This window comes from Suricata suricatta, chromosome 3 (assembly GCF_006229205.1).
Source record: "Suricata suricatta isolate VVHF042 chromosome 3, meerkat_22Aug2017_6uvM2_HiC, whole genome shotgun sequence".
NCBI classification, from domain to species: Eukaryota; Metazoa; Chordata; class Mammalia; order Carnivora; family Herpestidae; genus Suricata; species Suricata suricatta.
The window spans coordinates 151,606,599-151,634,263 of NC_043702.1; the positions used below are offsets into that span (position 1 = coordinate 151,606,599).

General features: G+C 43.1%; 1 protein-coding gene across 9 annotated transcripts in view; it reads left to right on the top strand.

Moving 5' to 3' along the window:
- SRGAP2 (SLIT-ROBO Rho GTPase activating protein 2) overlaps nt 1-27,665 on the top strand; it is a 227,132-nt gene that overhangs the window by 131,581 nt on the left and 67,886 nt on the right. For all 9 annotated transcript variants that reach the window (XM_029935602.1, XM_029935600.1, XM_029935605.1 and 6 more), the window contains exons 5-6: nt 18,846-18,908; nt 26,989-27,204. In XM_029935602.1, coding sequence (XP_029791462.1) covers nt 18,846-18,908; nt 26,989-27,204 — 279 coding nt within the window. The remainder of the gene's footprint in view (nt 1-18,845; nt 18,909-26,988; nt 27,205-27,665) is intronic.

A 27,665-nucleotide genomic window follows, 5' to 3' on the forward strand; every position in this document is an offset into this window, starting at 1 on the left:
TGAAACAACATAAAATATGTCAGTATCCTTTTGATTAAATCTTGCTTAATTACTATGTCCATTAGACCCCTATCAAATCCTGCCTGGGCTTTTAAATTTAATTTAATTTGATTCTGTAGTCACCGTTACCCAGCTCCAAAAGAATTAGCCTTGCCCCCAAGGCCATGCAGGTCTCTCGAGCACTCATAGGTTAGCAGTGGTCCCTCTGATGAAACACAGGGCGAGGCTTGCCAGGCTGATTCTGAGCTGTCTGCCTGTTTCCGAGCTGAAGGCTGTAACCCCAGTGGGGTTGAATTTTGCCCTTCCACTCCCCTTCACATAACAGTATGTGAAGAGCAGGAATGGAAATTAATTGTACCTGCTGGCATTATTGAAGTTATCCGTGTGTATCCTCTCCTGGGCAAGGGAGATTAAAAAGGGTGCTGTAATCAGAGCAGATGATTTCTGACACTCGGGATGGGTTTCCTCCCCAGGTGAGATGTAAGCACCTGATGTGAGCTTGTTGCCTCTGGCCTGACGCTCCGTAGCTCGAGGCTATGCAGAGCTCTGCCTCATTTTCCCACCAGCCCTGGAGGAAAGCCAAGCTCCTGCTTTCTCTGGATCAGAGGTCTGGCCTTCTTACTGCCGAAGAGTGTATTCTAGCTGCACGTTCCCGACTGCGAGATGCAGTCAGGTGTCTCCATTAGGCCAGGCTGAGAGTCACACCTTGTTCAGGTTCAATCTGAATGAAATAAGGCATTGCGGTGCTGCTCCCTGGTGATTCAGTTCATTTTAGCAAGTGCTGATTAAATGCTCCCTGCCCTCACACAAAACCTAGGGCTATAGGCTGTAGTCTCATGATGTGACAGGATCAGGGAAGCATTTTTTTGTCAGCTTTTCCAGAAAAGAGAAAATATGCAAGTCAGCCAAGAGAGGGAGGGGGAAAAGGGCAGAGACTCAGTTCTTACCTTAAGAAGCAGCAGAGGTGAGATGTTTATTTACTAGAGGGTAGTGAACTTTTTTTTAGTACAGCTTTGTAAGGGAGCTGAAAAGGTTTTTAGTTTTTTGACTAGGAGCTTATGGGGTTTGTAGAATGATCTGAGGACCCTTAGCCTAAGCATTTAGGGTTGTCCTGACCCCGGGCCATTTGCCTACTTCAGCCAGGCAGGAGATGGACTTGAGCTCCAAGTTCTTTTTGCTCCCAAAACTATGAAGGGGACACCCCCCCCCCGCCCCCTGCCACACACACACACACACACACACACACACACACACACACCTTATAGCCTGGAGTCCTGCTTGCTGGGTTTCTGCAAAGTCCCTCATGGGTCATGAAACAATAGCGCTTTGACTACATTTCTGTCCATGGTGACGTGAGCTGATTAAACTGGCAAGCAGATAATGGAGGGAATGCGTTATATATCCCAGGCGGGAGGTCGTGGCAAAACGGATCTGCAGTTGACAAGAGGAATTTCAACATGTATCCTAATCAGTTCCTCAGATAAATTGTCCGAGATGCCCTCCCTCATGCCTTCCTTGAATAGATTTGAGTCCTTCTGGCCCACAAGACTCAGGCTTCAGAGATTCCACTGGACATTCACAAATTACCTCAGAAAGTTACAGCAGCAAGCAAGCGGGCCCTCTCTGGGAGACACCCCAGCAAAGGAAAAGACCATGAGACTGGGGATCACGTAACCCGGGTGGGGACCCAGCCCTCCAGATGGTTTCTTTGTTTATTTTTCTTACTGCTTTAATTCTCCACCACAATTTTGAGATTCTCTGGATATGGCTGTGGTCTAGAGAAGCAAATCGGAATTAAAATCTGGTTCCTAGATAAGACAGAGTTTTCCGGTTTTGCAAAATTATGGGTGAATGGAAGAGAGACTGGAGAAAAAGAGCAGGCATCACTGTGACAAAGCTCTCTTTTCTAGGTTTGCATTCTAGAAACAGTGCTGATGAATACATTCTTTTTTTTTTTTTTTGCTTTTGCTTTGCTTTTTTTTCCCTTTTGCTTCTGAATGCCTGTGTACTTGCCTAAGAAAACATTTCTCAACCTCTTCAGAATATTTAGAGTTAAATAAAAATTAGAGGAATATATCACCAGCTTAGTGCACTCTGTATGTGTTGGGTTTATATAAAAGGTTAACATGCTCTGGCTTGGAGACCCGGAGCCCATCTCCTCAACCTGCTGGCTTCGGCCCTACATATTTTGCTCTGAAGCCCTAATGCCACAAAGAATGCGGAACTGACGAGTCCGCCCCATCTACGAGCTAGGACATCTTGATTAAATTAGTGTGGGGGGGGGCGGCGTGCTGTGGAGAGAAAAGCACAGTGACACAAAGGGCGTTTTGAGGAGCCCCGTAGTGCCTGTGGAGAATGAATGTTCTCGTTAAATATGGCCATGACCTGCAGTTCCACACATGCCAGAGACACAGCGCAATTGTCCCCAGGAGCTGGGGGCTGGGGACGATCAGGGGAGAGGCCAGCGTGCAGCCCCACTCTTCATCTCCAAGTGGAGAGGGCAGCCCAGCATGGAAAGGCAGGGATGCAGGAAGGCCCACTGTTGTTTTCTGTTTTCTACAGCTGTGGCAAGTGATTCTTTGATCCTGGCCCTTGTTTTGGGATTGGATCAAAAAGTGCCTTCCTTTCCCTTGGGTGTTTGAACCTTCCCTCTGCTTCTCCTTTCTCCGCTGGACACTAAGGGAGCTCCTGAAAGAGTCCATTGTCTTAACGCCTCTTTCCACTCCCATCCTTGGGGCTCCCTAAGAAGAGTGGTGCCTGAACTCTGTAGGGCAGTGCCCCCAAGACAGTGCTCACCCTTGTCATTTACCACCACCCTCATCCCATTCATCCTGAAGGCCCAAGACCAAAGTGAAGGACAGACGGACCATTGAAGGCTGCCACCCAGGCCACCACGTCAGTGGGAAAGCAGTGATCGGTCACCTAGGGCCCAGTTCCATCTACACTGCCGCCAGAGCACTTCTTGAGACGTGTGTTTGCCATTTGCCCTTTGAACTGCCCGCCACCCAAATACAGCCAAGTGGATTTAAAAGCTGATTAAGTTTTGGATTCACTCGCTCTAACCAGAATATCCCGGCAGCTCATAGTTATAGCTCTACATACATGAGTCTCCCTTTAATAGATGGAATCTCCACCTTTTCAGTAGTATATACTTCAGTAGTAGCATGAAGATTTCAACATGCTTTTGTACTGTTCCTCTCTTTCTTGCTGTGAAACTTTATGGCCTTTCATTCTCTCGTTTTCACCCAGTAAATTATTGGGTGTTTACAGCATGCAAGGCCTTGTGCAAGATGAGGAAAATACAAATTTGACAAAATAGCATTGAATAGGAGTTTGTGAGTTCAAATTCAAACTCTTGGATTTAATAGCTCTTCCTTTGGAGAAATTGCTTGACCTCTTTAAGCCTGAGCTTCCATGAAATGGAGATAATATTAACAACTCATTGAGTTATTACAAAGATTAAATAAGATTCTGCCTATAAATGGTTAGTGCACAGTGAGCAGTAGGTGAAAGTAAGCTACAATGACTATTTTTATTAATTACTAGCTACACGATACAGTCCAGATCCTTTGGAAGCTTATGCTATAGTTGAAAGAGGGGAAGACGGTCGCATAAATAGCTCTAATCAAGGCAATGTGGATATGATAAGTGTACCATAAATGATAGATAGATGGTGTTCCCCAGATAATAATTGCTACAAAATATGGTACAGGTGATAGAGGAAGAGCTCATATCCAGCTTGGTTGTTCAAGGAAGACCTTGAACCAATGTCAACTAGTCAAAGCCTTATTCTAGCATTTGTGATTGAGGTCACTCATCAATCCTGGAACTCTTCTTTGTTTCGGTTTTGAAAACTTGAAAAGTATGTAAAATATATATGTATCATAAATGAGTAACTATAAAGCAAATGCACACGTAACCAGTCACACAAGCAGGTACGGAGAACCTTATCAGTGCCTCCGGAGTCCTTGCAACACTCCCTACAGTCACAACTCTCTGTTTCCTCCCTTGTCCTAATTTTGTGATAATTACTCCCTTGCTTTCCTTAAATTACATCTTCTAGATAATTCAGCTCTAAATAGCGTGTTTTAATTTTGCAAGTCTCGCCGCTTCTGTTTGCCACGGTTTGCGAGCTCCACCCACGCTGGTGTATCTCGCTCTACCTTGTTTCTTTTCATTGCTTTAGGAGCCCATTTATTAATTCAGCACAACTTACTCATCAGTGTGCATTTGGGTTGCTTTGAGTGGGGTCTAAAGCAAACGCTGCCGCCGTGAACATTCTCCTAAGTGTGCACTGGCATACACACGGCCAGATTTCCAGCGAATATACCTAGTAGCGGAATTGTGGAGTGAAAAAATAAACCTATCTCCTTTACTACATCATGCCCAACTGTTTTCTGAAATGATATTAGTCATCTGCACCCCCACCAACAATGTATGAGAAGTTCATTTTTCTGCTTCCTTGCCAACATTTAATATGGTCAGAGTTTGAATTTTAGCTGTAGTTTTATTTTTAACGGTTTTAACATAAACTATTGTCATGCTGGCTTTAATATGCATTTTTCTGATTATTAATGAGTGTGAGGGACTTTTCTCATCTTTGCTGACCATGTAGATATATATTCTCTTGTGAAGTACTTATCCTGAATATTAGTCGTTTTACTGATTATATATGTTAAGCATATATTCTCCTATACTGTGACTTGTCTACTTTTTTTAATATTTTCTATTGGTTAGTAAAAGTTCTTAATTTTACTGTGGTTGCAGTCACTTTCTTTTACAGTTAGTGCTTTTTCTATCATGTTGAAGAAACTCTTTCCTGCCCTAAGGTCTTAAAGATATTTCATTGTATTATCTTCTAAAAGTCATAGTTTTGTCTTTCATATCATGGTCTAAAGCCATCTCCATGAAACCATTTTTCATATAAAGTGTGAGGTAGGGCACAATTTAATTAAAAAGAATAGATAGGGGCACCTGCATGGTTAAGCGTCAGACTCTTGATTTGGATCAAGTTATGATCTCACTGTTAGTGAGTCCAAGCTCCTCATTGGGCTCCATGATGGCAGTGTGGAGCGTGTTTGGGATTCTCTCTTTCCCTCTCTCTCTGGTCCTTCCCTACTTGAGCTCTCTCTCTCTCTCAAAATAAATAAACTTCACAATAATAGATATGCAATTTCCATATCATCATTGATTGAAAGTTATATCCTCCCTCCCCTGCAATCACACACACTCATTCTTCAAAAATATATATATTGAAGATTTACCCTGTGCCAGGCATGGTCCTAACTGCTTTCTATGCAGAAAGTCTAGAGGTGACATTTGAGCTGGGTTCTTAGTGAATGAAAATGGTTTCATAATTAGAGATGGAAAAGGTGGCATTTGTGAGTGTGGGGAGAGAAGAGTGGAAGGACTTTCCACGTGGAAGGAATGGGCTTCAGGACAAAAGAGAGCACAGGAATGAGTGAGGACTCTTTAGAGGGTGGTGAGTATAATGGTTTAGCTAAATCAGAGTATTTATGAGGGGAGTAGTTGGAACAAAGCCGAAAAGAGCCCAGGATGCCCAACCAAGCAGTCTGAACTTCACTCTGAGAGCACTTGGGAACCATGGACGGTTTATTCATAGGAAAGTGATGTAATAGAGGGGCTCTTCAGAAAGGCTGGGCCTCTGATCCAGGGACCAGGGAATAAGGGCGTGTGATGTGGTAGCAGTGTCGGGAGTGATGAAAAGGAGACAGATGTCGGACGGATCATGAAGGAAAACTCAGCAATATCTGGCCACTTGTTGGAGAGAGAATCAGAAGTTAGGGATTACTTCTTTCTTTTTTTATGCTGATGTCACATAGGAAAGGCCCATGTGGTGTTAAGGAATTTGGGGAAACTGGTGAAGGTGACATTTTCATATATGTCCCAGGAACTAGATACCCAAACCTTCCTCAGACCCCCAAATGGCCCATTATATATGCTCATTTTTAGAACTTAGTATGGAGTTCCTCCATTTTGTGGCCTCTGGGTTACCAGAGAATGCCTGAGATTTGAATCTGGATTCTGAATCACTACAGCTAATTTCATAGATCCCCTTTATGTGAGGCAGGTTCAGCCCCCTCCTGCCCTGTGATGGACTGTGGTTTTTGAAAAGCCCCTAAGGAAGTAATGAGGAACCATATTTGAAACCTCAGGCTTGCTTCTCTTTTGTTTTGCCAGAATATTTTGGTTACCATGTCCTGGGAAATGAATAACTAAAATATAAATATAATCATCCTTCTCTTTTATCAGTATCTATTTATTCTTTCATCCAAAACATATCTCAGTACTTATTAGGAATCCAACATTGCACTGGACCTGAGGAGGGCTACATTTAAACATAAAACAATCTCCATCTTCAAAACTTGGGCTTTGGGTTGAACTTCTAGAAATGGCAGCTTAGGTAATTCAGACCAACCTTCCGCTCCTTTGGAGCTGTTTATCCCTGAGAGGCATCTGCTATTCTAGAAAAGATCACTGAGAGCCAAGAAGCCAAGCAGAGCTTTTAATAGCCTTATAGGACTAACAGGACAAAAACTGGATACAAGACCAAGGACAGGAGCAGGGGGACAGGGGAGGTGGTAAACTCCAGGCTTTGGGACCCCACAGAGATGCAGCTTAGAAGTCAGAGTGAACCAGAAATAGACTTCAGGGGTCTCACAGGGACTGAAGCCTAGCTTCAAATTATCTTAATCTCTAATTGGATTAAGGTGATCTAGGATAGTCGTGGCTAGAAGCAAATTTAAATACTCTCTAGAGTAAGTTACTATCATCTTAGGCCCAATAGTTCTCACTCACCATTTTGTATATATACAGTGCTTTTAAGAAAAACAACATACCCACAGGAGATCCTTGCAATGGTTATTGGCCAAACTTTAACTATGTTTAATGTAGTTATGAAATCAAATAACAAAAACCTGGAAATTATAAGAAAGAAACAACTTAAAATGGATCAAAGATGTAAATATAAGAACTTAAACTTTTAGAAGAAAACAGGTATTAATCTTTCATCTTGGATTAGGTAACATTTCTTAGATAAGACACAAAGCAGAAAACAGACATAAACCTTTGTGGCTTTAAGGGGTTAGGTAACTTTTCTTAGATATGACACCAAACACACACAATAAAAGGAAAAAATGCGTAAATTGAACTTCATCAAAATTATAAACTTCTATGCTTCAAAAGACACTATCAAAAAACTAAAAAGACAACCTGTATAATAAGATTCAGAAAATATTTTCAAACCACCTATCTGATAAGGACCTACTATTCAGAATATATAAAAAAATCTCTTACAACCCAACAACAGAAAGACAAACAACCCAATTTTCAAAGAGCTTGCATAGCCATTTATCCAAAGAAGGTATACAAATGGCCAAAAAGCACATGAAAAGATGCTCAACATTGTTAGTCCTTAGGGAACTGCAAATCAAAACCACAATGAAATCCACTTCATAGTCACTGGGATGGCTATAATTAGAGAAAAATAAGAAAAGAACAAGTGTTGGCAAGGTTATAGAGACACTGGAACATACGTTGCTGGGGGGATTGTAAAATGGTGCAGATGCTATGAAAAACAAGTTGGCAGTTCCTCAAAAATGTAAACAGGATTTATGCAAAAACTTAAGCATGGAGTTACCCTATGACCCAGCAATTCTGTTTTTCTACATAGATACTCGAGAGAATTGAAAACAGTCCCTTGGGGGCACCTGGGTGGCTCAGTCGGTTGAGCATCCGACTTCGGATCAGATCATGATCTTATGGTTCGTGAGTTCAAGCCTTGCATCGGGCTCTGTGCTGACAGCTCAGAGCCTAAAGCCTGCTTAGGATTCTGTGTCTCCCTCTCTCTCTTGGCTCTTCCCCCATTTACTAAATGGGGGTTATCATAAATAATGCCACTGTGAACATTCATGTATAAGGTTTTGGGTGGGACTGTTTTCTTTCTTTTCTTTTTAGTATTCCCCCAATACTAAAAACCACTAAATTGTACAATTTAAAATGGTGAACTATAGTATGTGGATTTTATCTTTATTTAAAAAAGGAAGATTCAAACAAGTTTTAGTACTGAAAAAAATACAGTAACTAAAATAAAGAGCTTAATGCATGGATTAAACAGTTTAGACAAAGCTGAATAAAGAATTAATGAACTGAAAGATAGGTCAGAAAAAATGTATCTACTGAAGTTTAAAGAGGTAAAAGGATGGAAAATGCAAAAAAGAGCATAAGAGGCTTGTAGGATATGGTGAGTGGGCCTAACATGCATATATGTGAGGTTCCAGAAGGAAGGGAACAAAGAGAATGGGTAGAAACAATATTTGAAGAAATGGTGGTTGTGAATTGCCTCAAACTAGAGGAAGACTTCAAGTTGCAGGTTGAAAACACATTATGAACCCAGGTAGGAGAATTACAAAGAAAATTACATGGAGATTCATTCTAGTAAAATTGCTGAGCACCATGATAGAGATAGTCTAAATCTTCAACACAGCTAGAGAAGAAAAAAGGGCATATTACCTTCAAAGGAGCAACAGCAAGGTTAACAGCTGACTGCCTAATAGAAATAGTGGAAAACAGGAGACGATGGAATGAAAAGCTGAAAGAGCTACCTTCCAAAAATGAAAATGAACTAGACATTTTTAGGCAAGTAAAAACTAGAAGAATTTATCACCAGCAGCCCCACACCAAGAGGAATACTAAATGGTATTTTTTTTCTTTAATGTTTACTTTTGAGACAAAGAGAGACAGAGCATGAGCAAGGGAGGGACAGAGAGAGAGGTAGACACAGAATCTGAAGCAGGCTCCTGGCTCTGAGCCGTCAGAGCCTGATGTGGGCCTCGAACCCACGAACCATGAGATCATGACCTAAGCTGAAGTCTGATGCTTAACCGACTGAGCCACCCAGGAGCGCCTAAATGATATTCTTTTTTTCTTTCTTTTTTTAAAAATTTATAATAGTTTATTGTCAAATTGGTTTCCATATGGCACCCAGTGCTTTAAATGTTATTCTTTATGCAGGAAGAAAATGATCCCAGATAGAAGAAGCCTCGAGATGCAGGAAAAGAAGTATTGTACATCTAAATGAATATTGACTGTTAAAAAATATAATTTCATGTGAGGTGATAAGCAAATATAAAATTACTATAAATGGCAGCAGTAGAATCTATCTGAAGGTATGGGTGGGGAAATAGGTTCAATAATATTGTATAAAACAGGAAGAGTGTTAATTTACATTACTTTGGCAAGTCAACGGTGTATATATTGTAACTTAGGGTTACTACTATAGAAATAGCATCTGTACCAATCTAAGAGAAGAGGAGACCCATGTGATAAGAAATGGTCCCAAAGAAGATAAGTATGATTCTGGTAAAGGCAAAACTATTGGGATATAGAATAACAGCAATGGCTTCCGTGGGTTAAAGATGCAGGGGGTTTGACTCGGAAGGGGCAGCATGAGAGAGCAGTGGAGCCATTCAGTGTCCTAATTGTGGTGGATTGCTCAAAACACATAGAATATACCAAAAGACTGACTTTCACTGAACTTTTAAAAATGGAAGAGAAAAAGAAGATAAAAAAATAAAAGGGAAGGAGACTATAGAGATAAGTAGAACAAATGGCATATAGCCAGTTGGTGGCTTTAAATGCATCAAGGGGCACCTGGGTGGCTCAGTCGGTTAAGTGTCTGACTTCAGCTCAGGTCATGATCTCGCAGTTTGTGGGTTCGAGCCCCGTGTCGGGCTCTGTGCTGATGGCTAGCTCAGAGCCTGGAGCCTGCTTCAGATTCTTTGTCTCCCTCTCTCTCTCTCTCTCTCTCTCTCTCTCTCTCTCTCTGGCCCTCCCCTGCTCGCACTGCCTCTCTCTGTCTCTCAAAAATAAATTAAAATAAATAAATAAATAAATGCATCAATAATTATAAGGGTAAATTGACTTATAAAATTAAAAGATAGATCGTCAAACAGATTTTAAACAAAACTGAATTATATGTTGTTTGTAAGAGAAGACACCTGCCTTAAATATAAGGTTATAGCAAGATTTAAAGGAGAATGATGGGAAAAGAGAGCCCTACTAAAATCAGACCGAGTGGATTTTAATTCAAAAAGTATTATTAGAGATAAAGGTAGACATTTTATAATTGAAGATTAAAATTACCAGGAAGCAGTATATACTTAATAACATAATCTTAAAATACATAAGTCAAAATGGACAGAATAAAAAGAAGGAACAGACAAATCACCAACCCCAGTGGGAAATTTCGTCTTGATGAATGATCAAACAATTAGACCAAAATAAATTAAGTAAAGATATAGAGATTTGAAAGAACAGCTAACAAACTTTGCCTGAATGACCTATATGGGCCCTGTCTGTCTGACTGCAGAGAGATCCACATTCTTCTCAAGTGCACCTGGAACATTTTATAAAGTCTGAATTGAAGAGAAAGAATGAAGCACTTAGGTGAAAAACCAGAGCTGGAGACTGGAAATTGCCAGTTTGAAACTCTGGACATTCTCCTCACAATCCAGTGATTTTTCATAGGGAATGAGGTACTGGCAGGAGGGAAGGTACCCTCCTCCAAGGGTGTAGGGTTTTTTTTTTAACTGTTTGTGGAACCTGCCTGATGGGAGTGGCAGTGTGGACAGAGTGCTTACAGAGACAAGAGGTTGCACACCACCTCAGTATCTGAAGAAAGTTGTCCCAACCCAGGTGTCCACCCAGCCCTAAGGAAATGCATTCTAACCCTCTGTCAATAGAGAGCTCTACTTCGTCTCCTAGACGTGGCTTTATGCAGCCCTTGGGCACAAAGCAGCACCAGCACCTGCAGTGTCAGGAAAACGGTCTCTCCATAACTGAGGCCCTGGAGGTCTTGTCCTCTCTCGACAGTGAGATCCTTTGGCAACTCCAGAAGTACTAAAACTACACAGATCTGTCAACGAATTGACTTTGCTGCTGGGTTCCCTTTTCTTAAAGTATTTAATCAGCGATTTTCCCAGTGCCCCAGGCATTTCCTGCACGGGTGCTGCTGACTCTTCTACTTCCTACCAGGCTGCTCTCCTCTCTGTGTTCACGCTGCCAACTTTCAAATGAGCTCTATTAACTCCTGTTCTTCCACCCTTTTCCCAGCCATCTGGGAGCCACACAGGCATTCTTCCCATCCCCCAGCTCCTGGAATTCCTTATTGTGGGAGGGCATATGCTTGCAAGCACCTTATCATTCTGGCTCTCCCCCCAACCCTCCCCGCTTCTTGCCCAGTTCCAAGCCATTGATTGTTTTTTCTCCTGCGTTCATTTTACAGTTGCTGAGAGATTTGTGCTCTCATGTTGCCTGTTTGCCTTTGTGTCTTTTGTCCCCTGTGTCCTGGCCTACCCAGAGCATCACAGTTACCTGGACACCATTTCTATGACTTTAGTGTCCTGCCTGGGAGATCTTTAATATGACCTCAAGAAATGCTTTGGCACTAAGAGATCAGAGCCTGAAGACAATTATTGCACTCCTGCTAAAATCATTATCCAGAAGAGTTAACGATGAAAATTTGCCAAGAAAAGGATCACAGTGGTGCTTTAAGAAATGAAGCCTCAGACTTGATTGTCTCTTTCCTTTTAAGGAATGTTGCCTTCAGCTTATTTTCTTAGTATTAGAATGGGTCATTCTAAGAGATAGAAACAGCCATAGAGGAACATTCAGGTTGTTACAGGACTGTGTTTTTAGTCTGTGCCATCTGCGATCTTGGGAGAGCAGAGGGCCTCCAGGCTCTTCCTGGCCCAGCCCCATGCCTGGCTCTGCCCCAGTCCAGTGGGAGTCAGTCTTATCTGAATTATGTGTTTCCATGGCAAGAGGTTCTGGTTACTTGTAACAGAGCAGAGCAAGCATCCATGGAAGGTAGGAACTGAATCCACAGGGTTCACTGTCATGCCAAGGAATGGATTTTCTCCCAGGGCCACTGGCGTTACTGTGGTTATTAAGTCTGACTAGTCAGACATTGCAGAACTTCTGGAAAAGCCTTGAGGAAATGGCTTTCAGAAACAAGTGCCCTAGAGGAGAAAGCCCCTGGATTTCATTAAACCAGAACTTGGTAATGGGCAGTCTTTGACTTTTCTGACCTAGGCGGTAGGGAGCTCCTACCTCTGGACATTTAATTTATGACCCCAATTGAACGAAGTCCCAGTTGCACAGTTGAGAAGGATTTTTTCTGTTTAATCTTCCCGAAGGGATAAAAAGTAATTCTATCCTCCTTATTTTCCTTCTGTACCGCCTCTCTCTACCCCTCACGCCACCCCCAATTTCCTCCTTTCTGCTCGACACCTATTTGTTCCCCTCTCAGGAAAACTGCCTATTTCTCAGAGCCGTTGTTACTTTGGTTCCTACTGACACCACAGAGGAGAATAGATTGTGCAGCGGCAGGCATAAGGAAAAGCAAAAAGTCTTCCTCCCTGTGTGTTGACAGATCTTCCATCTGAGATTTAGCTGCATCCCTGCCTGGGGATTAGCTTCTGGGACCTTCCCAGTTCCGCGTATCATGATCATCAATGTGTTCTGAGGGACATAAGGAGGAGCCCAGGGTGGTAGAAAGAGTACTCAAGTCTGTGTTAAGAGGACTGGATTCTAATATAGGAAGAGCTAACATTTCTTGAGCATACTAGGTGCTAGTTTCTGTTTGAAGGACTTTACATGGATTGGCTCATTATAACCCTATTTTGCAGATGTGGAAACCAAGGCATGGAGCGGCTGAATAGTTTACCTGAGGTCATGTGATCACGTAGTGGAGCAGGATTTGAATCCAGAGCCTGCATGTTTCTTCACCCTCTTATAGTATCGCATGTAGTCCTAGACCGGGAACCGAATAGCTATGTGATCCTGGAAAAGTCATTTCACCTTTTGGGGCTCATCTGTGATATATGACCTGAGGGTGTATATGTAGGCAACATCTGATATTTCTACTTTTAATAATAGTCAGCAAGAAGAAAAGGCAACACGTGAAAGCACAGTGTTTAAGCTAAACTTTGATCTAATTAAGTCAATAGCCCGTTACTTCATGGCCCCTGTGCACAAGCAGTGGACTGGGCGCCACGGGAGACAAGAGAGATGCTTCCAAAGTTATAATCTGTTTTTCTGTTGTTGTTTCGTCTAAGTAATTCAGACAATTAAACAAGAATCTAATTGAGAAACCAGTTGTGTTGGAAGGCAAATTCTGAGACAGGTATTGGGTCTCAGACTGTATCAGGTTTCGGACATTTTCTTTTAAGTTCTGACTCTCATCCCTGGGAGAGCTTAACCAGACCCATTCACTTCTAAGTGGAGGAGCCACTGGTGAGATTGGTTTTTATGGCGCTGACAAGCTCAAGAGATTCTTTAAAAGTGGAATGTGCCTACTTTGGGAGTCACTTATACTGAAGCAATGTCATTATAACCTGAAATATCTATTATCACTTAGAAAAACAAATTCAAAGAAAAGGGATATGCTGTAAAATAGCTAGATTTTTTTTTTTTGAAGTCCCATTTCTGTTTCTGGCAAGTTAGATTCACCATCTAGCTTGCCCTGGGGTCAGGCTTAAAGTGTGGGAAAGTCTTGGCTGAGATAGAAAAAAAAAATTGATCTTGAATAGAAAACTAGCTTAAGAAATTCCGTTTCTAATAATGCCTTTGAGACTGCAAGATTTGTGTTCTGATAGTCATTGTAATCGTGCGTCAGATTACTGTCCATCTTTCTCAGTGGATTGTAAATTTTAAACAGTTTTGTATACTGCTATATTCCCAGTCAGACCACAAGTGCTTGGTACATAATGGGCCTTCTATAAATATTTTGCCAACAAACTCTTCATTGCTCACTCCTTAAAATCCAGCATTTCCCCCTTGCCAAGATCTAGGAATTGACCTTACTTCCCAACATCCAATCGGCCACCTTGAGAGGCCAAGTCATTTAGTGCTTGTCTTGGTTGGTGGGCTCCAGTCCCTAACCCACTATTTTCTTTACTAATTCTACAATTACAGCGGCGTAGCCAGTTTTTTAAACCTGCGTATAATGACTCATTAATGAGTTGTAAAATGAACTTAGTGAGTTATGACTAACATTAATAATAAAACAGAAGAGAAGAGAAAAGAACTGGAAATAGAGTGCACTGTGCATAATAAGTAGCTTTCTTATAGACACACCATAATATACTGGATTGCAATTTTTAAAATGTACGTATTGAAATCCCGGTCTACCCTGCCTGTAGAAGGTGAAAGCACTTTAGGTGTCTGTCTTATGCCAGCTCCCAGCCTACCTCTCTATAAAAGTTCTACAATTCAATATATTTGTGTTTTATATTACCTTGGGCTCCCCAGAGTATGAGGTCGTAAGTGGCGCGCAGCCTTCCTGGAGCTCTCACATGATATGGTGACGAGGGCGTGCTGAGTAGAAAGAGTCCCTCGGCATATACACAAGTGGGGTTGAGGGGGATCTAGACATCATTTCTGAGCTCTCACCTGCAGGGTCACCATCCCCGCTCCCCCACAACTTCACGCCACACCACTTGTTTACATGGGCTGAGGTGAGTTGGGGAAACAGACACAGTGTCCACCGTCCCCTGGCACTGGTCCCACTGCCAAACACCCACTCCTTTGACCCCTAGCCTCCCCACCAATAGCATTTCAGGCAGAGCTCCAGCTCATGAAACTTGGCCTCTTTGAAGTGCCGAGTGAGTGCCCCTAAAACTGTTACTGTGTATCTGCTGGCACTCCTCCCGCTGCCAGAGCTTTGTCTGGGGTTCATGTCCCTTTCCTCTGAAACCTGTAGATGTAAATTCAGTTTTAAACTGGATCTTTTAACAGTTGGACTCAGAAATATCTTTGGGGGTAGGGTTTCGAGCACTGGTGAAGGGAGATATGTGCCCTTGAAAACTGGATTCTTTTTTGGAAAACTGCTGGCACAGGCTAATCGGCAGAGAGCTAAATGACCCTACTGTTTCTACCTGCTGACAGGCTAAGCCTTGGGACGGGGCCGAAATTAGATCTCACCACATGGCAGAGGCATGCCTTCCTCTTTTTTTTCTTTCATACAAATGGGGTGATTTTGTGCCTGTCAAATAATACGGCTTTGTAGTGTAGATGTAGTCTAAAGGCTATAAGCCATGCACAGTGGCTCACCCACCCCACTGTTTTGCTAAGCAAAATAGCCACAGGGACAAGGTATGAGGTAATCTGGGATCAGCACTGGTTTCATACCCTGCTTTCTTTGGGAAATGCTAATAGACAAAGCCATCCAAGCTCAGGAGGTGTGTCCATCCAAAGAGTGACCCGCCTTAGCGTCAGGCAGCCCAGACCGAGTAGCCTCTTGTTTCTTTGCATTTCTGCCGCTGTACCCTTTCTCTGAGTGAGGAGGCTGTAGAAGGTTCCAATCTTGGGGAAACGCAGCCGTGCGTGTCATCTCTGATGGAAAAGGAGGATTCCCTACCCCATTTGCGAATGCACAGCTGGCAGGAGCTGTAGCAATCCCACTGCCTTCCGGATCAGCTCCACCCCAGCACCACCCCAGCAGCAGGCAGAGTGGTGGCTGGGAAACGCGCTCTGGCTGGCGCAGTTGTGGTGAGTTTCAAAATAAAAGATCCCTGCCTAAGACACCATTGCACTTCCTGTCCCATGGAACCAGCATTGTTACTGTGCCACATCTCTATTCTAAATTTAGGCGTCTTATTTTTTTTTCCAGGCAAAGATTACTATGCAAACATTTAAGACAAAAACTTTGCCCAAAGTAATTTTTCCCCTCGACTTCTATTTGGTGTCCTGCAATGTTTAGATGACTCATTCTCTTCCAAGAAATTTTAAAGAAAAGAGATGCAGGCTGTGTGATAGCGCACAAAGGCTGCTCTGTAAATACTCTTTTTCTTCCTTGCCTAGAAACCCGTTGCGTTTTTTTTAAACAGGGAACGGAAGAGCCCTGCAGACTTCATTCTGATCAGGTTTTGTTGTTCCCAGGATTAAATGTCCCTTTTGTCTTTGGGTGGGGCCCCCTCGGAGCTTCCCAGCGACAACCCTTCCACAGTGGCCGGCCAGCACGGAAGCCCTTCCTGGCACGGGTGGCCTTTGAGCATCCGAGAGGGGAGAGGGAGGCACTGGCGAGTTCCTGCCTCTCTCCTCGTGTCAGAACTGTTCCTGATTGCCAGGGGCTCTCTCCGACACTGTGGGCTAGCTTCACGTGTGTTCCCAGCCCAGCCCTCAGCCACAGGGAGCCGCAAGTCAGAATCCGCTTCAGCAGCCTGTTCAAATAAACAGGGATAACAGTTGAGTCGGTTCTTTTCCAACTAATCGGTACACGAAAGGAAACATCTGCCTGGGCTTAATTGCTTTTTTATTGGTTATGCCTTTTCCCCTCCTCCCTTCTCCTCCCCTGCTCCTCCTGCGGCTAAGTTATTTAAGTCATGGATAAGCAACAGGGTAGAGGAATTGGAGCTCTCCCCCAGAACCTCTACCATTTAAACACAAGGAGGCGGTAAGGGAGGATGAGTGACTGACAGGGAAGTTGGCTTGGAGGCCGGAGGGCAGGGCGTTTGGAAGTGATACTCGTGGTCACTTCCTGGCCTTGTTGCTGATTCTGGGCTAGTTGGTGAGTCATTTTGCCTCACTTCACCTCCTTGGATCTCTGCTGCTTCAGCGGGGCTCAGCTCTCCTCATGATGGGAAGGAGAGGCTGGTATGTGAGATTCTAGATGAAAGGCATTTCCTCTTGTGGCTTCTTCCAGTGGTTGAGGGCACTGAATGAGAGACATTTAGGAATGGTAAATTTAAGACCGGCAAGATACCCCTGAAGCCATCCATTTTGTAGAGCATCTCGGTCCCCAAAGGGACCTTGCTCATCATCTACTCTGGGGAGTGGAGCCAACCAACCATACACTGAAGTGGGCGGTGGTTGAATCTAACGTGGACTCAAGAAGCCAGGCAAAAGATCATGAAGAATCATAGAATGGCAGAGGTTAGGAAGGGCCTTAGAATGTGTCAGCCTTTCATGTTATGGAAAGGAAAAGAGAGGCCCAGTGAGATTAATTGTGTTGTTCAAAGTTATCTTCTTGATGGTGGATGAGCCACGAATAGGAAAATCTTGTGATTGCTCATTCAGGGCTCCTTCCCCTCATTTCCACACAGCCGGGTATGATAAGTCCTGTCTAACCACAACAAAGGTCACACATGTTAAGTTCCATAATTAATTCCTTAGTAGAAAAGCAAAGCATTGAAGAGAAATGAAAATGGCTCATTACAATCAAAGGACTACAAATCACAATAGGACATCATATCAACTTGTCAAAAGGAAAAAAGTGAAGCAACATGCATATATGCTTCTGGTGCTATTTTTAGTTGGTACAGTTTCTCTCAAGGGCAATTTAATTGTATAAATGATTTTGATTCAGGAATGTTACTTCTAGGAGAAAATAATGAGAGGGCTGTGCATAGATTATGCACAAAGTATTTGAATACAGCATGTTTTATCATAAAAACTTATAAGCAAAGTAAATGTCCTAGAATAGGAGCTACACCAATATAAGCTTTTATAATGTTCTGGAAGAATAACACATAGGGAACTGTTCACAACATTGGTTTAAGTGAATCGGTTTAAGTGAATAAATGTGTTTAATGCAACCCCAATTTCATGAAAATCAGACCAAAAAGATTTGAAAAATAAAATCTAGAGGGGTGATTTCTTAGTAGTAGGAATTAAGTTACTTTTTCTTTTTTGATGTTTTCTACAGTTTTCTTGTGTGTGTGTGTTTCTTTTTCCGGTTTTCTTATTAATTACAATAAACATACATTCCTTTTGTAGTCAGGGAAAAAATAGTTTTAAAAGTCATACATCTTGAAAAAAAGCAAGATCGTGAAGAAACATGTTGCTGACATGGAAGAGCTCTTCCTTTCTTCTCCTAGGAGCTGAGCAGGGCCAGGGGTAGTATTTGGCCTTCTGTTAGAAGGTCATTGTTGGCATCTGATTTGTAGGAAAGATCTAGAAGGAGCTGGCAGAAGATAAAATGAGGGCTTCCCCTCTCAATGACCCAGTGATGCCAATCAGTGTCTTAGCCCCTGTTCTCTTGGACTCAGCAAAAATAAATAAATAAATAAATAAAAGAGCCACCACCACAACAAAAAAAAAAACCCAAACAAAACACTCAGTATAGAAGGCGTGGCTCTTTTTTCCTTCCTCCTTCTTCATTTCTGCTATTCCATCTGGGTAGTTAGATGCCAGCCCTCAATGGCAGCAGCAAAGAACCCAAGAGCCACTGCCACTGAGGATTGGCCACCTGGAGACCATTTACCATCCATTATCAGGATTGAGGAGCATTAGCTAATCTGCAAACCAGTCATTATTAGGGTACTGCTGCCCTGGGAGTTGGGGTAGAAGTAAATCAAGTAAGACATATACCTCCTTCCTGCTTGGGGGTCTTTGGCCAGGTACTTTGAAGTCCTTGGATGTTACATACTTCATTCTATCTCGTCCTATTTCATACCTGACTCGCATCCACGATTCTCAAGAAGGCTCGGCTGCAAGTCTCAGAGAAGCAATAGTTGCTAGGCAGGAGGTGGCTTTTAGTCCTGCTCTTTGGGGACCAATCGAAAGTCAAAGCCTCCGCCCACTTGGCCTCCACATGATTGCCTTAGCGAAGCTATAGAAGGGGCTCATTTCATTTTATTAAAACTCTTTGAGTAATCTGACCATAATTGGGTCTGATCGGAGTGGTTATCTGATTTGCTGGATTAAATAATGGGCCTTAATTGAGTCTGTGTTAGTTGCAGAGCCAGTGCTGCTCTTGCCTTTGTCACCCCCTCCTCTCTCCTTCTGTTTCCCAATTAACCTTCATTCCTCTTTCCTTGCAGAGTAAAGAAGTCGGCCAGCAGCTCCAAGATGATTTGATGAAGGTCCTGAATGAGCTCTACTCGGTAATTCGGATGGGTGCCTGGCTCTTTAACAAGCAGAGGGAAGCAGCATTTGGCAGCTTGTGGCCATAGTCACACCAGTAACAGAACTGAGCTGAGGTTGAGGGGATTGCGTGGTCCCCGTTGGGGGTGACTCCACCCATTTCTTTTCTTTACACGCTTACTTTCAAATCTGAGTGAGCCAAAAAACACTCTCAGAAGAAGATCCCTCCTCAGCCTAACTCTGCCTTCTTTGGGGCATCGTCACCACAGACCAGCCAAGGCCTCTTAGCAGCACAACTGACCCCCATTAGCAGCAAACCAGGGACCCCAAACCTAATGGCGAAGAACATAGTGTGCATCGTACCATTAATATGTGCCTGTTGGAAAGGAGTTGAGGTGCAAAGTTTTGCATCAGTTCTTGGATTGATCTATAGGTTTGAGAGAAGAGCGGGTGCTCTAGAGGGAGGCACAGAGGCCTAAATGCCCCCAGTCCAAGGGACCAGTTCCGGCAGAGAGAGCTTTGCACCGACTCCCTGGGGTTTTCTAAAGGCCAAACCTCAGTGAAGAGGCAGGCTTCAGTTTTGGAGAAGAAAATACAATCTGTTTTGAAATGACTGGCACTTCACACACGTGATGCCTGTGGCTGCTGCATGTTTCTCCATGCACTGGAAGGTGGTGGGGGTGGGGGTTTTCTCCCCACCCGTGTTTTGTTAAGTATAATTAGAACACATATGCACACCAAGGAAATTCCTGCTGCCATACAAGGAATATTTTGATTACACAGCTAAAGCCTTTCGGCCTTCTTCAGCTGGGCTGTGCCCAGCCTTTGCGGTCAGTCTCTGGGGTTGCCCTGTCCTGTCGTGAAGGCGAAATTGATTTCCTGTGTTTACTTGCTTATTCACTGCATTTTCTTTCTTTTTTCTTTCTTTTTTCCCCCTTTCTTTCTCCCTTCCTTCTTTCCTCCCTTTCTTCCTTTCTTTCCTCCTTCCTTCTTCCCTTTCTTTCTTAATCACAGGAAGGCAGGCAGTGGTGACATGCATCACAGGCATTTGGGATCAGAGAATTCCATGTTCTTGATCCAAAAGCCTAGGTGTGGCCATTTTGTCATGGCAACTATTGAGCAAGTAAATAGGGTAGAGTAGTCATCAGACTGGTCTCCAGTGGCGCTCAGTTTGTTTGGAATTCTGCTGTGTGACTCTTCTGCTCTGAAGGCAAGCAGATAGATGGTACTCTTTGGTCCAACTCCCAAATTTTCATTTCTTTCAAGTGCAGTTAAAGCTTTTTATAAAAATAGAAGCATGTTGATGTGAACCATTTGCAGGCTAGATGTGTTTTCCTGACTGCTGTTGTCTTTGTAATGCTTTACTTCTGCTCTTTATTTTTAGAGCATCTTCTAGGCACCCTATTACTCCCTTCTCTGGCAAAGAATTCACTAAGATAGAATTTGACACATGCAGTCAAATGTGTTATATGAATCCTTTTATTTTCTTGCAAGCATCTTGGACCTCTGCTCTTTGCTCTTTCTGGGGAGGCGTGTGATGAATAAGCAACAAACGCCAAACTAGTTCAAACCCAGTCTGCCACTCCTGCCCTGGGACTCGACGTAGCAGTGAAAGAACAGTGTCTGGGGATCCACTAGCTTTGCTCAGAGTCCAAGATGCTACGATTTTTAAAAAAATAAATAAGGGAAAGGGCATTATTTGTGCAGGAATGAGGAAGAAAACCATGGAACTTGAACTTGCCACTCTGGTTTGAGGAGGGCTGCACTGGCATCTTGGACTGCGGTCTTCGGGCAGTCCAGCCTTGGCCAGCGCTTTCCTGCTTCATGCAGAGCGTAAAGTCTTCCTGCTGGCGTACAAACTGAGAATTAGCTGGGCATGGAGTCCCTTTCCAGGAGATCAATTGGTATATACTTTTTTTATTTTTGCTTTACTATATTTTTATTGCAGTGTAGTTGACACACAATGTTATGTTGGTTTCAGGCATACAATATAGTGATTCAACAAGTCTACATGTTATGCCGTGCTCACAAGTATGACTACCATCTGTCACCAAACAACACTATTATAATACCACTGATTATTTCATTGTGCTGTACCTTTTATCACTGGATACACACTCTTTTAATTTGTCAATTTGTCCAAGGCCAAAATAAAAATTTGACATTTTCCTCTAGCAACGGGAAGGGATGAAAGAGTAGAGAACACTGGAAAGTTCCAGGGAAGGCAGAGGGGTCTAGCATGGTGATTTTTTTTTTTCTCCAAGGGGCATCTGGAAATGTCTGTAGACATTTTTGGTTGTCATAACTGGGGTGGGGGTGTGCTAGAGTTCACAATACAACTAAAATCCTGTAATACAGGGGGTCACCCCCTACAACAAAGAATTATCTTGCCTAATATGTCAATAGTACCAAGATTGAAAAACCTTCATCTAGTGACTAGAGTCTTCTGAAGTAGGTAACCCATATTCTACCTGATCTGTCACTAGGTATATGATCCCAGGCGTGTCCCAACCTCTATGACCCAGCTTTCCACATACTTCACATACAGGGATCTCCAGTCACACTTCCAAAAATATTAGACAGGAGTTAAAGGGCAAATAAGTTTGCAGATTCTATAGACCGTTAGCAAGTTCAGAGTAAAGAATTCTGAGTTGCTTCCTCCATGGGGTGAGAGAAGTGTAGGACTGTCCCCAGTCAGGCACCATGGCATTAGGGTGACTGACTATCCCATTTTTCCTAGGACTGAAGGGTTTCAGGATCATGAGACTTTGAATGCTAAACCTAGGGAAGTCCTTAGTGAGCCAGGACGATTGGTCACCAGCACAGAACAGTGGTTTCATCAGGTAGGAACATGGCACTATCATATGCTGGCTTTGGGAAGCTACTTGCTGAACGTTCTCTCTCCTTCCCTCTCTCCCAGAGGAGTTAAGAAGAGAACAAATGAGATCTTATAAGGAGCTTTCCCCTTACTTGCTTTTTAGGAAGGCAGGAAAGGGCCTCTTATTTCAGTGACCCTGTGGGCAATAGAAGTTATTTGTGGGCATGGAATAAAGGAAACCAAGGATATAAGGAATCCACCATATTCAGTGGTCTCCTTAGCTTGCATCTCCCCTAATGCCCAAAATATATCTTTTTAGGAGACTGATTACCCAAGGGTTTATAATATAAGTACTTTTGAACCTTGATGATCCAAGGGGCGGGGCCTGGGTGTTCCCAAATAAAGATGCCTTTGGGCAAGAGGCCCAGACTCACACCATAAGTGGCCAGCTGCCCCTCTGTACCTTCCTCTTTTCTGCCTGAAGGGCCTTTGATTTCCCTGACTTGGCATTCTGTGCCAGGGGCTGCTTCCCACAGCTGCCATTCAGAGAGCAACCCTAGTGAGCATTCTCCTCCGTGTGTTTTTTCCTCCATAATAAGTTGGCTAGTTTGTAGACCATGGCATAAGTGGTTTTCATTTTCTGACTGGTGATCCAGAAATGCCTTTGAAGTTGGAGCACACAGCTTCCCAAAGAACTCTGGAATTCTCTGTCTTGGTTGTACTCAGTTTGTATCTGGAAAAGTTCAGCAAGTGCTCACAGGAAGGAGGCTATGTAGGGGCACCGAAGCCACATGGATTGGCTAAATAGGAAGAGTCAAGTAAGCCCTAGAATTGAGAAAGCCAGAAGAGGCGTAGGGACACTGGGGCTGTTGTTACCATGGTGTTTTATGCTTCTGTACGCCCCCTGAATGGATGACTCCTTGATTGGGTACTGCAGCTGTCTGCTGGAGGAGCCACTGCAGACCGGTATTTAGCACCTGCTCCTTGAAACCAGGTCCATGACTAGTCCCCAGCTCTGCTTGCCTCTTTGTCTCCAGCACTAGGCACCAGGGATGCAAAGACAAATAAGAGATGTCCCTGAATTCAAGGCATTTAGTTTTAATAGAAGAGGGAAAAGTAAAGCAGCAAGTAAAATATGAGGTGATAACTTTTACATGTCTTTCCAGAGGACAGGCAGGAAGCCCGGCTCCTTAGAAAGATATTTGAATTGAATCTTAATTGCCAGGAGCTCTTTTATTGTTCTCTAAATGTTCCTTTTTTGCTGCATTCTGTTCTTCTTTCATGATACAATGTATTTGCATTTTTTCATTCATCTCTCTAAGGATATTATTGATTGTTTTTGAAGGTTTTCCCCTTCCATATCCTTTCTGTTCCCTCTAAATTGCTCATTTTGGTCTTGGCCTTTCATATTAAATATTTTCCTTAAATATTTTATAAGTTTTAGTTGCCTGTTCATATTTTAAAGTGAGGCAGTGTTGGGGTGTCTGGGTGGCTCAGTTGATTGAGTGCTGATTGTTGATTTTTGCTCAGGTCCTGATCCCAGGGTCATTGGATTGAGCCCTGTATCAGAACCTGCTTGGGATTCTCTCCTCCTCTCTCTTTCTCTCTCTCTCTCTCTTCTCCCTTCTTCCCCACTCACGTGCATATTCTCTTTCATAAATAAATCAATAAAAAATTTTTTTAAAAGAGTGAGGGATTGAAAAGCTGATTGGAAGTTCTGTGTCAATTAAACTTAACCTTCCTCCCAACTAAGCCAGCTCTGGTCCTGTTCAGAGGAAGACACTGGTGCCTAGTGGCTAAGAATGTGGACTTTGTGATCTGACTGAGGTGTGTCCTTGGGAAAATCATGATACTCAGTGTTTCTAGGTCTTTTATCTTGGATGTCAGATTCCCTAGACAAGGCTCTTCTGACCTCCTGCCTATGTCTGGGGCCTGAGTTGTAAAGAGGCTGGGGCTCTCACAACATTCAGTATAGAATTTTCAGTTGATCCTCCTGTTTTAAGTTCAATACCCCTACCCTCAGCTGAGTCCAGTGTCCCCAGTGCATAGACCCTCTATAAGAGAATAAGCCTCTACTCTCCACTATGGATGGGGAGGGGTTGGGATCTGATAGTCCAGTGATTCTTGGGCTTCCAATAATTTCTCTTGTTTTAGCTTCACCTTCATCCACAGCCTCCTGGCTTCTACCCAGTTTCCCTTAGGGTCTCTGTGATATAAGTCTGGTTGCTTCTTGGCTCTGCCTACTTTTAGTTTAAGGTTTGGCAGATATTTACTATTTGCCTCCCTGCTTTTTATATACTGCTTTTATTCTTTTTGTTTTCCTCAGTTTATATCTAAAATAATAATAACTCTTCTCTATTATTTTAATGTGGCTTGAGGAGAAGGCAGAGCTAAAGGCATGAATTAAGATTTAGTTTTTTGAAGTAAAGTGAATTCTCTTCATAGAACTGAGAATTTGGACTTCTGAGTTTTTTGCTAGTTTGTATTTGCCTCACTATATATATATTTCTGCAAGTCCTACCTTGACTTCCCTATTTCTCCAATTGTTTTGGCATCACTTATTTAAGCTTTGGCCTCTGGATACCTCAGTTTTGTCTTGAGTTGAAGGATACTAGTTATCCTTCTTCCATATTTCCACAGAGGAAAGATTCAGTGTCATTAAATCATTTGGGCAACCACATTGACTGTAAAACTACTACTGCGTACATGACACATTTCCCAACTGTGGAGAAGAAAAAACACAAAAGAAGATGTGATGCTTACCTTTAGGAAGTCATAGTTTCTTAGATGAGGTATATGTTACTCTTTTAAAGAGAGTCATTAGGGGTGCCTGGGGGGCTCAGTCAACTAAACATTCAACTCTTGATTTCAGCTCAGGTAATGATCCCATGGTTATGAGTTCAAGCCCCCCATTGGGCTCTACACTGACAGCACAGAGCCCTCCTGGGATTCTCTCTCCCCTCCTTGTGCTGTCTGTCTGTCTGTCTCTCTCTCTCTCTCTCTCTCTCTGTCTCTCTCTCTCTGAAAATAAATAAACAACAACAACAAAAACAAGAGAGAGTTCTTTAGTGGAAAGGAGCAATATAAATCATTGATTTTTTTAATTATTATTCGTAGTGTTTCTTCTTTATTTATCATGCATCTTCATGAAATGGAAAATTGCTTTCTTAAAAATCTTTCATTTTTATAAGGGTCCATTCAAGCTTTTGATTCCATATTCAGATAAAAAGAAAGAAAAAGTGGTGTCCTAAATACCCCTCTTCAGACAAGATAACAGATACCTCTTCCCCACTTCTTAGTCAACCCAGAATCTGGAAGACTGTTTGAATTACTTAGAAAGGCTTTTAGTGCTACTAGTTGTTAAATATCATTTCTCCTGTATAGAGAATATACAGAATTTACCTTATTATGGGAAATGATGTCAGGTCCAAAATAAGGTGAAGCTGATTTAAGATATTCTGTATCCAAAATGAGAATTTAAATTCTAATGTACTTTGATTTTGTCAATGCCCCAATATTCTTTATTATTTCCACCACCTCTAGCTGATCCTAAAGGATTCATACATTCACAAGGTCCCTCTAACCCAAGATTTCTCAGCCTTGGCACCAGGGACATTTTGGCCCAGGCAGCTTTGTTGTGGGGACTGTCCTGTGCCTAGCGTGGTTAGCAGCCTCCCGGCATCTACCCACTAGATGCTAATAGCAAGCTCCCAAGTTGTGACAATCAAAAATGTCTCCAGATTAGCCCCTAGTTGAGACCATTGCTCTAAAATGAAGCCATTATTAAAACCAGCTCCTCTTTGTAAACCTGCCTTGACTAAACCTTTCCTCCCAACTAGTCTAGCTCTGTTCCTATTCAGAGGAAGACACTAGTGTCTAATGGCTAAGAATGTGGACTTTGTGATCAGACAGACCTGGGTTTGAATCCTGATTCTGCCATTTGCTATCTATGTGTCCTTGGATGGGACAGTTTGTCTCCTTCAGCTTTGGTTTCCCCATATTTACAAGATGAAATAATCACATGTCATTCACAGAATTGCTGTAAGGGTTAAGTGAGAAAACACACATAAAGCCTCTGACACACAGCACGTACTAAGAAGTAAGTGCTAGAGGTTATTATCAATATAATACCTACACTCTCCTCTGTTGTTCAGTCTGTGCTCCCTGCCCCCACACGTATGCACCAGCTCCCATACTCTCTTTCTCCCTCTCAGGGACACCGCACGGCATCAAAATGTCAGCACTCTTGAACTTCAGCTTGCTTAGTTGCAATCAGCTCTTTTAATTCCTAGATAGGAGCTAGAGGCCCCTGGTGTGGGAACAGAGAGCTCCAGCAGGGAAGAGTGGGCACCTGTGGCTGGAAGTATGTTTGGGAGGAAATACACAAAAGTTCTAGGCTTCCTGGCCTCCTCATTAAGAAGAGATTGGACTCCCAGACAGTTGCTTTGAGGGGGAATTTGAAAATGATATTTATCTCCTTGTATATATTCCTATCTGTGGCAGCTCTAGTTTCACCTGATGGAGGTGTTTATTCCTTCTTAGATTCTTCCCTGAATTATTGTGTGGGTTTACAGTCTTCTTAGGGTTGTTTTCTAGATTATGGGGGCGCTGTAAGGATGAAGTGAGAAAATGGGTGTGTGGCACCTAGCACAGTCAGGCACATACTAAATGCTCAGTAAATGATCGCCGCCATTGCTATCGCTTCTGCTGTGCTGGTTCCCGTGAGCAAGGGGGTTCGATCTTCATGAAGCAGACCAGGCGGATCCCTAGAAAGCTAGACCAGGACGAAGAGCATTTGGAGCCTTTTTTCTTCCCCATTTGTATCTGAAATGTCCAAAAAGCAAGCTACTCCACAGGCAGCACTGCCCCCTTCAGGGTTCCTAACCAGCCAGGGAAGGGCTTTGCTCTCGGGATCTGAGCGGTGGTGCTGTTTCCTGTGTGCATGGCGCCATGAGATAGCTAAGCAGTAGGAATTACTCGGCCAGTATAAAAGAGTAATGATTACAAGTGTTAATAAATAGAAGTAAATAATAGATGATGGGAGGCGCAATGTCATTTTAATAATAAGACATATTGGCTCAGTTCAAGTGCTGCTTCCCTGTGCTTTGGAGTGGTCTTTAATATACTATGTTTGCTGAACCGAACACTTAAGAATTTTCCCTTAAGGGTATGAGGATATTGCTTCATGTAGGACAGGTTCAGCTCAATCTGTTAGTCTGTAAAGCAGAGAATTGACCCCATTGGCTTGACCTCCGGGGGTGGGGGCGGGGGGTGTCTTGCAGGTCATGAAGACATATCACATGTACAATGCCGACAGCATCAGTGCTCAGAGCAAACTAAAGGAGGCGGAGAAGCAGGAGGAGAAGCAAATTGGAAAATCGGTAAAGCAAGAAGACCGGCAGACCCCACGCTCCCCTGACTCCTCGTCCAATGTCCGCATCGAGGAGAAGCATGTCCGGAGGAGCTCGGTGAAGAAGATCGAGAAAATGAAGGAGAAGGTACATGTGCTTTAGCAGCTTAGGGGCTGGGGACGAGCACTGTGGAAGTCAGGACCGATAGTTTTCCAATCGGTGCTGCGAAGAACAGAACAAGGAAACTCTGTGTCCCTCAGGGCCTAATGGCCCAAAGTCAGGCCTTGCTGTCTGCCCTGGAAGAAATTCTGGGTACTGGAAGAACTTGGGCCTGGGGGCGCGGGGTTCCTAGTTCTTCACCTGTAGCAGATTCACAAGAAACCATAGAAACCTTTCCCATGTCCTGTATTCAGGGGCAGAGGTAGTGACACCTTCTGGACGGTGGCGCAAGGATAGAGAATGGTATTTGTAGACAGAACCTAAGTGGGACATGCGCCTAAAGTAGGGAACCTCATTAACCTTTCCCGGATTGATCTACATTATGCCCTTGAATCTCATTAAACAGAATTAGAACCCAATTTAAGGCAGACAGTGCGTAGGGAGTAGTA